This window comes from Saccostrea cucullata, unplaced genomic scaffold, assembly GCF_032062105.1.
Source record: "Saccostrea cucullata isolate Sc308-1 unplaced genomic scaffold, CSIRO_AGI_Scuc_v1 ctg17578, whole genome shotgun sequence".
NCBI classification, from domain to species: Eukaryota; Metazoa; Mollusca; class Bivalvia; order Ostreida; family Ostreidae; genus Saccostrea; species Saccostrea cuccullata.
In genome coordinates, this window is record NW_026934162.1 from 1 (window position 1) to 11,341 (window position 11,341).

At 35.8% G+C, this 11,341-nt stretch overlaps 1 protein-coding gene across 1 annotated transcript; it reads right to left on the reverse strand.

Moving 5' to 3' along the window:
• Nucleotides 1-696: 696 nt before the first annotated feature.
• Nucleotides 697-11,335, reverse strand: LOC134240063 (alsin-like; the record flags this gene model as incomplete). The annotated part of the gene is made up of 7 exons (XM_062722175.1): nucleotides 11,198-11,335; nucleotides 9,982-10,102; nucleotides 8,890-9,047; nucleotides 8,621-8,725; nucleotides 8,184-8,360; nucleotides 1,006-1,048; nucleotides 697-758 (listed from the first exon to the last, which is right to left on the reverse strand). Coding segments are annotated over exons 1-7 (794 nt in total), but the record flags the coding sequence as incomplete, so codon positions are not given.
• Nucleotides 11,336-11,341: the final 6 nt, after the last annotated feature.

Consider the following 11,341-nt stretch of genomic DNA (forward strand, 5'->3'; position numbering starts at 1 on the left):
TGTCTGTGTAACTTATAAACCTTTTTTGGAGTCAGAAGTCAAAAGCAGTAGTGAGTTTTGGGGCGCCGAAGTTGAATTAATAAGATAAAATACGATACAGAAACAAGTCAGGGGCAAGACTTTCGTACATCTTATTTGTAAACGGTAAAAGTACTGTTACTCAAAATATATTTGTTGAAAACTGCATTAATATACTTCAATTTTATACAGAAAATGTTTTATTTCATACAATGGAGAACTGTATAAAAAACGGAAAATCAAGTCATATCATATGTAACTTAAAATCTTAAATAAATGTAGATGATAGCATAACCGGACATAAACCGTGCAAGTAAACCAAACAATGAAATATAGAATTGTTGTTAAAGAGTACCATAGTCCTAGTCTACTTCTTTGAAATTTTTTTTGAAATAAGCCTTTGGCAGCACTTTCAAAATCGTGTCATGTAGATAAAAACGTGAATTTTCAGTATGCTAAACATTCTATATTCTGAAGTCCTTTTCGGAGATATAACATCATAAAAATTATAAAATACGTCATAATATTTGTATATTTTTCTGATCTTTCCAAAGACACCAAACTCAATAATTTCCGTTAAACGGTTAATTTTTTAATAAACAGTTCTCAGGACTTTTGAAATGCCCCTCGTAACAGTCCTATTTTCTGGGTTTGAGGTTATTTCTTTTTTTGACTAACCTGATGTGTTGAAGAGTTTCTATACAGGAGAGATAACAGTGATTCCTCAAGACAGACAGACTCTACAAGTTGTAAGAAGGGCAAATAGAGTAAACATATGATAGAAATACTTACATGGAAATGCAAGCAAAACAGAGATTTTATACAGAGACTGACAAAACATTATTAAAGTGTAAGTTTACAAGGATAACTTGCTTGAAGATAAATATTTTTTTTTTTTTTTTTTTTTGAAAATAATGAAAATCATATGTCAAAGCATATTGTGTTTGTGTATTTTAATTTTTTTTTCAAATATAATGTAAAACCTACTTTTGATTTATCCTGCAGCAATGCATCAAGGAGCCAGAATTTCCTACAAAATATTTGATATACATGTACATGTAAATTCATAAATTCAAAACTCTTTATTAATGTTCCACATCATGAGTTTTAAATTTAAGATAACTCTAAAATAATCTGAGATGCACTCTCAATTTGTATCTAAGGAGCAACAATGGTTTTCAATATTCATGTGTACTCATGAATTGTCAGTAATACCATCAATCCAACAACCCCCTTGCTAATCTTACTGTACTTGACATTATACTTACTGCTCAGTCTCTAAAACTGCCATCAATCCAACATTCTATATTCACTAAATGTACCCATTATTAACACTTGGTGATCAATCCCTAAGAATGCCAATACCACATCTTTTTGCTTGTCTAACTTTACCAAGAGTTCATTCTAACTGATCAATCCCTTGCCATCAACTCCGCAATCCTGTTTTTCTCACAATATTCAAAATGTGGATGCTGATAAATCTCTCTACTTGTCTAAGTGTACCAAAGTTCACTGTTACATGTATTTACCAATTCCAAGAACAGTCGATCTTAAAATTCTTCCTGTCTCTTTGTATTGAGTGTTCCCACTTGTTGACCAATCTCAAGAATATCATCAATCCCACATACCAGATTGTTAAATGTGCCCATTATTCCCACTTAGTTGTCAATGCCTAGGAATGCCTTCAATCCCAGATTGTTAAATGTGCCCATTATTCCCAAATACTGATCATTCCTAACTGTGCCCATTATTCCCACTTAGTTGTCAATTCCTAGGAATGCCATTAATCCCACATTGTCTAACTGTGCCCATTATTCCCACTTAGTTGTCAATCCTTAGGAATGCCATTAATCCCACATTGTCTAACTGTGCCCATTATTCCCACTTAGTTGTCAATCCCTAGGAATGCCATTAATCCCACATTGTCTAACTGTGCCCATTATTCCCACTTAGTTGTGTTGTGAGATGTGTATTGTTTCATTATGTATATAATTAGTAACATTAAGTTTCTTGAACATTCCAGAGTGGTCAACATGCTTGGTCATTTTATCTAGAACATTCTTAAATTTTGTGTATGTCCAGATTGTTCCAGTAATATCATGTTTTAACAATTTCTAGAATATTCTAGATTTATATTACTGTATAAATACCCTGTCAATTCGATGCATAGATATACTTTTGTCGTATGAGCACCGTTGAGATATAACTGGGATATATTTTCACTGGGACCTTGTGTGCAGCAACGGACACTCTGATGTATGTATTTTTAGATTCTTGCTAAGTTTGTACTTTATGTTTCATATACTTATTATATATTATTGTAAATAAATTATTGTTAAGTTTAAATTGTGTTATTGATCTTTGCTGGCATTTAGGGTTATTCTGACCCATAACAGAATTGGGGGCTCGTCCGGGATCAAGAATTTCTTGCATTTTTGTAGTTTATTGTCAAAATTTTGTGAAGTAAATAGTTTAATTACATTATAAGCCAGCAGAAATCAACGTGGTATTTTCGGTCACAGACTTTCTTAGTTCACCAAGTGTTCAGGTTTTTGATACGTTAAAAAAGGATGACTTGATCGCATTAGGTTTGCATTTTGGGTTAGATGTTAAATCCTCTCAGAGAAAGCAAGACATTAGAATTAAGGTTGCAAACAAACTAGTAGAAGAAAACATCTTTGAAAAATACGATCTTCCAGAATATACAGTTAAATCAGAGTTAGGCTCTTATAAAATGGCAGAATATCAGTTTCAATTAGAGTTAGAGAAAATGCGACTTGAAAGAGAAAAATTAGAAAGAGAAGAGCGAGAAAGAGAAAGAGAAGAACGACAGCGTGAACGATAATTTGAATTAGACAAATTAGAAAGACAAGAGCAGTTTGAATTAGAGAAATTAAGATTACAGCACCAACCAGAACCGTCATTTGTCAAGACTGAATTTGATGCAGCAAAAAATATTAGGTTAGTTCCAAAATTTCAAGAAAAATCTGTAGACAAATATTTTCCCCAATTCGAAAAAGTCGCAGAGAATCTTAAATGGCCACAAAATGTTTGGTCAACAATGTTACAAAGTGTACTGGTTGGAAAAGCGGCTGAGGTATACTCTGCATTAGGGATAGCTGAAAGTTCAGACTATGAGAAGGTCAAAGCAGCAATATTAAAAGCATATGAATTAGTACCTGAAGCGTAATAGACAAAAGTTCAGAAAGTATAGAAAGTTTGATAATCAAACATTTGTTGAATTTTCACGAGAGAAAGAAGATTTATTCGATCATTGGTTTAGATCTAAGAAACTTGATAAAACTTTTGCTAATTTGCGCCAAGTCATCCTGGTAGAAGAGTTTAAAGAATGTGTTCCTCAAGATTTGAAAACACATTTAGAAGATAAGAATGTGAAAACTCTTGAAGAGGCAGCAGTCATATCTGATACTTATGCTCTGTCTCATAAAAAGAATTTTGTATCAAGATCTCAGACTAGCAGTAATTCTACCAATTCAGACACATATAAAAAGAGTGGTTCAGGGTTTCAGTCTTCCACAAGTCTCCAGTCTCCATCACAAGGTGGTTTTAAGTCCGGTCCAGGACGTTTTGAAGGATCATCTGGAATTGGGTCGCTTCCTACTTGTAGTTATTGTAAGAAGAAAGGTCATCTGATCAGTGAATGCTTTAAACTTTAGAGAAAAAATGATTTTGATAAAACTCAACCACACGCTTGTGCGGCAGTTAGAAGTGATAGAGAAGCCTTACTTTCCATTTGTTCTGACACTCCTGATGTCCAGGGTTCACAGTCCAGTTCTATTGATTCTATGGAGGATTATAAGCCCTTTTTGTCTCAGGGATTTGTTTCACTCGGTGACTCTAGCGAAATAAAACCTGTCCAGATTTTGAGAGATACTGGTGCTGCACAGACGTTATTGTTAGAGGGTGTGCTTCCTTTGTCTGAGCAGACTTCTACTGGTGGGTCAGTTTTATTACAGGGTGTGGAGCTAGGCGTCATTGATGTTCCCCTGCATAGAATTAGTTTGAAGTCAGATTTAGTTACTGGACCTGTTATCGTAGGTGTTCGACCTACTCTTCCCGTTCCAGGCATTTCTTTGTTGCTAGGCAACGATTTAGCTGGTGGAAAAGTTGTACCAGATCCTATAGTATGTGAGAAAATCACTTCCAATGTCATGTGCGATGATGAAGATGATGACATTTATCCAGCCTGTGCTGTTACTAGAGCGATGGCCAGAAGACGCGAAATGGAGGCAGACCATACTCAAGCCTTTGACGAGACGAAATCCTCTACTGATATTGATTTGAATGACACTTTCTTTTCTGACCTTGATGGCACTCAAACAAGCATGGAACCACACAATATCAAGAAGCAAGAGAAGAAAGAACTTTTTCCAAAATTTGGTGGTGAGGATGATGAGTTGCATCCACTAGTTAGCCAAGGCAAGGACATCCTCAGCCGAGAACGTTTTCTCTCTGAACAACATAAAGACCCAGATATCATTCAACTTAGTAAGAGGGCACTTCCACCAGAAGAGGGTACTAAAGTTGGAGAATGCTTCTATATGAAAGATGGCATCCTTATGCGTAAATGGCGACCACCTGACGCTTCTCCAGATGAAGTGTGGCGTGTTGTTCACCAGATAGTGGTCCCAGCTGCTTATCGTCGAGATGTCATGAGTTTAGCTCACGATACACCTATGGCTGGTCATTTAGGTATCAATAAGACTTATAATAGGATTCTGAGTCATTTTTATTGGCCTAAGCTAAGAAAGGATGTTTCGAAGTTTTGCAAGTCATGCCATGTCTGTCAGATGGTAGGTAAACCAAATCAGAAGATACCATCTGCTCCTCTCCAACCCATTCCAGCTTTTGAAGAACCCTTTAGTCGAGTGTTGGTGGATTGTGTAGGACCTTTGCCTAGGACTAGATATGGGAACCAGTATTTACTTACCATTATGTGTACATCCACTCGATTTCCTGAAGCCATACCTCTAAGGAATATAAAGGCAAAGAGCATAGTTAAGGCTCTAACCAAGTTTTTCAGTTTTGTAGGAGCACCTAAGGCAATTCAGTCGGATCAAGGATCAAATTTTATGTCGGGGTTGTTCCAGCAAGTCATGCATGAGTTGGGTATAAGGCAATATAGATCAACTGTTTATCATCCTGAGTCCCAGGGGGCGCTAGAACGTTTTCACCAGACCTTAAAAACAATGCTGAAGACCTATTGTTATCAGTATGAGAAAGACTGGGATGAATGGGTTCATCTTGTGCTATTTGCTGCACGAGAAGCAGTCCAGGAGTCTCTTGGGTGCAGTCCTTTTGAATTAGTGTTCGGTCATACAGTTAGAGGTCCTTTGAAATTGTTGAAGGAAAAGTGGCTGACTGAGACTAGTGATCTTAATCTTTTGGATTATGTGTCTGATTTCAAAGAAAAACTTTACAATGCTTGTAAATTAGCACAAGAAAATTTGAAGAATTCTCAGATGAAAATGAAAATGTGGTATGACAAAGATGCCAAAAATAGGGTGTTTAAGCCAGGTGATAAGGTTCTTGTATTTTTACCTATTCCTGGTCATCCCTTATAGGCCAGATTTTATGGCCCTTATGAAATTGAAAGCAAGATCAGTGATGTAAACTATGTAGTTAAGACACCAGGTCAACGTAAAGAGAAACGGGTTTGTCACATTAACATGTTAAAAGAGTATTTTGAAAGGTGTGACCGAAATTCTGTAAAACCAGTTTCCACTTTAGCCAATGCTAAGACTGTTCAAAATTGTATTGAAAGTGATACGAGTGTAGAAATGAATGAGAAAGATTGTAATCAGAGTGTCCGCTTGAAAAACTCCGAAATTTTGGCTGACTTTGATGCCAAACTTGGACATTTGAACATTCACCAAAAAGAACAAGTTTTAAAAAACTTGATGAATGAGTATCATCAAATCTTTTCGGATGTTCCAAAGAAAACTAATGCAGCTTGTCATGATGTCATAGTGAGTGACATTCTGCCTATCAAACAACATCCGTACCGTCTGAATCCAATAAAATTGCAGTACCTAAGAAGGGAAGTGCAGTACATGTTGGACAATGACATTGTTGAACCTCGTAAAAGTGATTGGAGCTCACCGTGTATTCTTGTACCAAAACAGGACGGTTCGTACCGATTATGTACAGACGTTAGAAAGGTGAATTCTGTTACCAAAACTGATTCATATCCAATACCTAGAATCGATGACTGTATTGACAACATTGGAAACGCGAAATTTGTCAGTAAATTTGACCTGTTGAAAGGCTACTGGCAAGTACCGTTAACAGAAAGAGCAAAAGAAATATCTGCTTTTGCTACACCAGATGGACTTTACCAGTATAAAGTAATGCCTTTTGGCATGAAAAACGCACCGGCTACATTCCAAAGGATGATTCACTCCCTTCTTCAAGACCTTGAGGGATGCGAGGCCTACATTGATGATGTCGTCATATACAGCAACACATGGGACGAACATCTCCGAATCATGCGTGCTTTATTTGACATTTTAGCTAAAGCAAACTTAACTGTGAATCTTCAGAAGAGCGAATTTTGTCATGCTTATGTAGAGTATTTAGCTCATAAAGTAGGTCAAGGTAATGTTACACCCATAATGGCTAAAGTGGAAGCTATTTCAAAGTTCCCGATTCCCACAAACAAGAAAGAATTAATGAGGTTTTTGGGCATGGCTGGGTTTTACAGAAAATTTTGTCCAAATTTTTCCTCAGTTGTTAGTCCACTTACAAATCTTTTGCAGAAGAGGGTTAACTTTGAATGGACAAAGGACTGTGAAAAATCCTTTCATAAAATCAAATCTGTCCTTATGAGCAACCCAGTTCTGTCAACTCCAGATTTTTCTAAGCAATTTAAGCTTACTGTTGATGCTAGTGATGTTGGAATCGGGGCAGCTTTGTTTCAAGAACATAGTGATAATGTAGATAGAGTTGTTTCTTATTTTTCAAAGAAACTTACAAAATGTCAAAGAAATTATTCTACTATTGAAAAAGAATGCCTTGCTTTGTTGTTAGCTTTACAGCATTTTGATGTTTATTTGAATGTTACTTTGCATCCAATTCTTGTGTATACTGATCACAACCCCCTGACATTTTTGCATAAATTGTCAAACAAGAATCAAAGACTGACTAGATGGAGTTTGTTGTTACAAGAATACAACATAACAATTAAGCATATCAAAGGCAAAGACAATGTTATTGCAGATGCCTTGTCAAGAGTATCGTAAACATACTAGATTTTGTATTAATGTACATGTTTTACAATTTAAGTTTTTCATTGACATTCAAACTTTTTAAGGGGGGAGGTGTTGTGAGATGTGTATTGTTTCATTATGTATATAATTAGTAACATTAAGTTTCTTGAACATTCCAGAGTGGTCAACATGTTTGGTCATTTTATCTAGAACATTCTTAAATTTTGTGTATGTCCAGATTGTTCCAGTAATATCATGTTTTAACAATTTCTAGAATATTCTAGATTTATATTACTGTATAAATACCCTGTCAATTCGATGCATAGATATACTTTTGTCGTATGAGCACCGTTGAGATATAACTGGGATATATTTTCACTGGGACCTTGTGTGCAGCAACGGACACTCTGATGTATGTATTTTTAGATTCTTGCTAAGTTTGTACTTTATGTTTCATATACTTATTATATATTATTGTAAATAAATTATTGTTAAGTTTAAATTGTGTTATTGATCTATGCTGGCATTTAGGGTTATTCTGACCCATAACAGTTGTCAATCCCTAGGAATGCCATTAATCCCACATTGTCTAACTGTGCCCATTATTCCCACTTAGTTGTCAATCCCTAGGAATGCCATCAATCCCACATTGTCTAACTGTGCCCATTATTCCCACTTAGTTGTCAATCCCTAGGAATGCCATCAATCCCACATTGTCTAACTCTGCCCATTATTCCCACTTAGTTTTCAATCCCTAGGAATGCCATCAATCCCACATTGTCTAACTGTGCCCATTATTCCCATTTAGTTGTCAATCCCTAGGAATGCCATTAATCCCACATTGTCTAACTGTGCCTATTATTCCCACTTAGTTGTCAATCCCTAGGAATGCCATCAATCCCAGATTGTCTAACTGTGCCTATTATTCATACTTACTGGTCAATCCCTAGGAATGCCATCAATCCCACATCGCCCTGTTTGTTTAACTTCCGTACTCTCTCCCAATACTTCTCGTTCTCCTTATCATTGTACAGTGCATACAGATCAAACAAGGGAGGATAAATCTTGGGCAGGAGGATTGGATGAATAAGAGTGCCACAGCTTACAACCATTCTACAATCACAAGGTCTTAATCAGTTATCTGTAAAATTGGTTTTGAAAAAAAAGTTTACTTTTTTCAACCAACATGTATTTATTGTCTTCTGCATTGTTACTTGAATCCAGATACATGTATAATATATTGACACAACTTTCTTTGCTTAAAGAAAAAAAAAAAATCCATAAGGTTGATTTTTTTCACTCTGTTTAAATACATGTATATGCAAAGTTACAAATAACACATATCAGTATCAGTTTCAAGGAATTAAACTTACGACTTGTCTTCCTCAGGAGTCATCTCCCTTTCTGTCCTTTCCTCTGATGTCTCAGGCTCGATAAGAATAGGTCCTCCGTTTTCAGGCAGGTCAGGAAACAGGATCCTTTAGTTAAATCAAAATTTTAGAATTTAACTAGATCTTAGAGATTTTATGAAACATAATTGTTTCACATTATTAAGAGGATTTTAGAATATCAGATATACATAATGAATTAGTCTACTTAGTTTTTACTAAAAACAGGACTATAAAGACTGTAAAATTATTACCTGACACACTTATATAGACGAGAAACAAATGAAGTGATCTCATTCACAGCATGGTCCAGCAGCCTGGGATGTGCCCCCACCCCAATATATGCGGCCCTAAAGACATCCACCAGCCCCTCCATAAGTTTACCCAGAGGGTGAAAAGGTAGGTCAAATGCCTAGTGAATCAAAGCATACAGTACACAAAACTGTCCAAACGGGACAAAATACCCCCCGCTGGGTTTTTCAGAAGTAATTTTTTCCATAAGAAAGATATGGACCGGACATGAATTATGAAATTTTTCTTCCAGTGACCTTGAACTTCCCCAATGACCTTGGGTCAAGGTCATGACACACCCTTGTGTCATGGGCAATCTTTGTGTGAAATGAAAACCTACCAAGTTTATCCATAGGAAAGATATGGACTGGACATAAATTATGAAATTTTTCTTCCAGTGACCCTGAACTTTCCCAAATGACCTTGGGTCAAGGTCTTGACAAACCCTCGGGTCATGGGCTATCTTTGTGTGAAATGAGAACCTACCAAGTTTATCCATCAGAAAGATATGGACCGGACCTGAATTATGAAATTTTTCTTCCAGTGACCTTGAACTTCCCCAAATGACCTTGGGTCAAGGTCATGACACACCCTTGGGTCATGGGCAATCTTTGAGTGAAATAACAACCTACCAAGTTTATTCATAAGAAAGATATGGACCGGACACAAATTATGAAATTTTTCTTCCAGTGACCTTCAACTTCACCAAATGACCTTGGGTCAAGGTCATGACACACCCTTAGGTCATGGGCAATCTTTTTGTGGAGTAGTAGATTCTAAAGTCCCTCTGTAAGAAAGATATGGACCGGACACGATTGCACAGACAGACGGACAGCTAGACAGACAGACGGACAAGGTGATTCCTATATACCCCCCAAAACTTCATTTGCGGGGGGTATAAAAAATACAAGAATATTTACAAGTAAATTTTTCATATGCCTTGCTTTCTTGCAATCATTTTTTAAAAGACAATTCTGAAAATTCTCTGAAGTATGAATTAAAGGAAATTTTGGGTTAATGTTTTTGTTATTCCTCCATCGATTCTCTTGGCTTACTTTGTGTAGGTACTGCCTAATCTCTCTGTAATACTCCACCGTTAACCTCCCTTTATTGTGTGGAGGAATGGTTTCCAACTCCTCAGCCAAGTTTAGGATCCTCTTAATTTTATTGTTTGGACTATAAAAATAACAAACAAAACAATTTTATAAATACAGTTAATTCTCGATAAACCGCCACCTTTTGTAATTTAGAAATCATGGCGGTATAACGAATTTGGCGATGAATTGAATTTTCCATCTTGTAGGAGAAAAGAAGTAGAGTTATCGTTCTTAGAAATACCATTTAGCGTTTCTATTCTTATTATCACATGTACATGTATATATAAACATATTTCTAAATTTGAAAATACTTCAAGTAATTTTTTTATGTACAATTTCGCTAAAACAAAGTATTCAGTTATGAAATTAAGACAAGTATATATGTACAGTTATGTATGTAAATCTGCACGTCTGATACTGAAAAAAAAAAATGATGGGTCGATCGTCATGATATATTGCCTAAAGTACGTAAAATAAGTTCTTGAATAAATTCATTGTTTATGAAATCATTGTTAATGAAACGTTCACAATTTCTGACTTATAATTATTTTTTAATCAAACCTTGCATTGTTTTTAAAAGCAGAGATCATCAAAATAATATCGTTATCGGCATACTTTACAACGACCGCTTTCGTGGCGAAGCCTTGACTAAATAATTTTATTAAACAGAAAACAAAATTATTCTAACAGTTCATGTTAAAATCATTGTTTACTTAATTGCATGTACCTTGATTGGCTTTGCACGCTTTACAACAGGGATAGCGTCAACCAATTAGACGCGCTTCACTGACCACATACACCTGTGGCGGTATTATCGAGATAATCGACACTTAAAAATGGACGTTTGTTGTGAAAACAGGGTGGCGGATGGCGGTATGCGAATTTGGCGTTATAAAGAGAATTTTATATAGCAGGAAAATCGTTCTTGGGAAATCATGGCGGTATTGCGAAAATGGCGATGAATCGAATGGCGATAATTCGAGAATTGACTGTAGTTGAAATTGTTCAAAAAGATCTGTTTAAATCTAGTTATAAATATAACTTCCAAAAACAAAAGAATAACTCTTTTCTTTTACAAATATGAACACAATTTAAGGCATTGCATTTAACCCAATATAAATATACTGTCCATGCACAAATTTTAGCAACTCAATAATATGACATAAACAGTTACTTTTTATGGATTTCAATGATGCTCTTCTCTCCCTTAGATAATGTAATGGCCACATTTTCCCAGGCTTTTCCTGTATTTAGTTGATCCTGACCTTTGACCCTGAATACAGAGATACACTGCTGGAACATGCCTTCCCATCTCTGG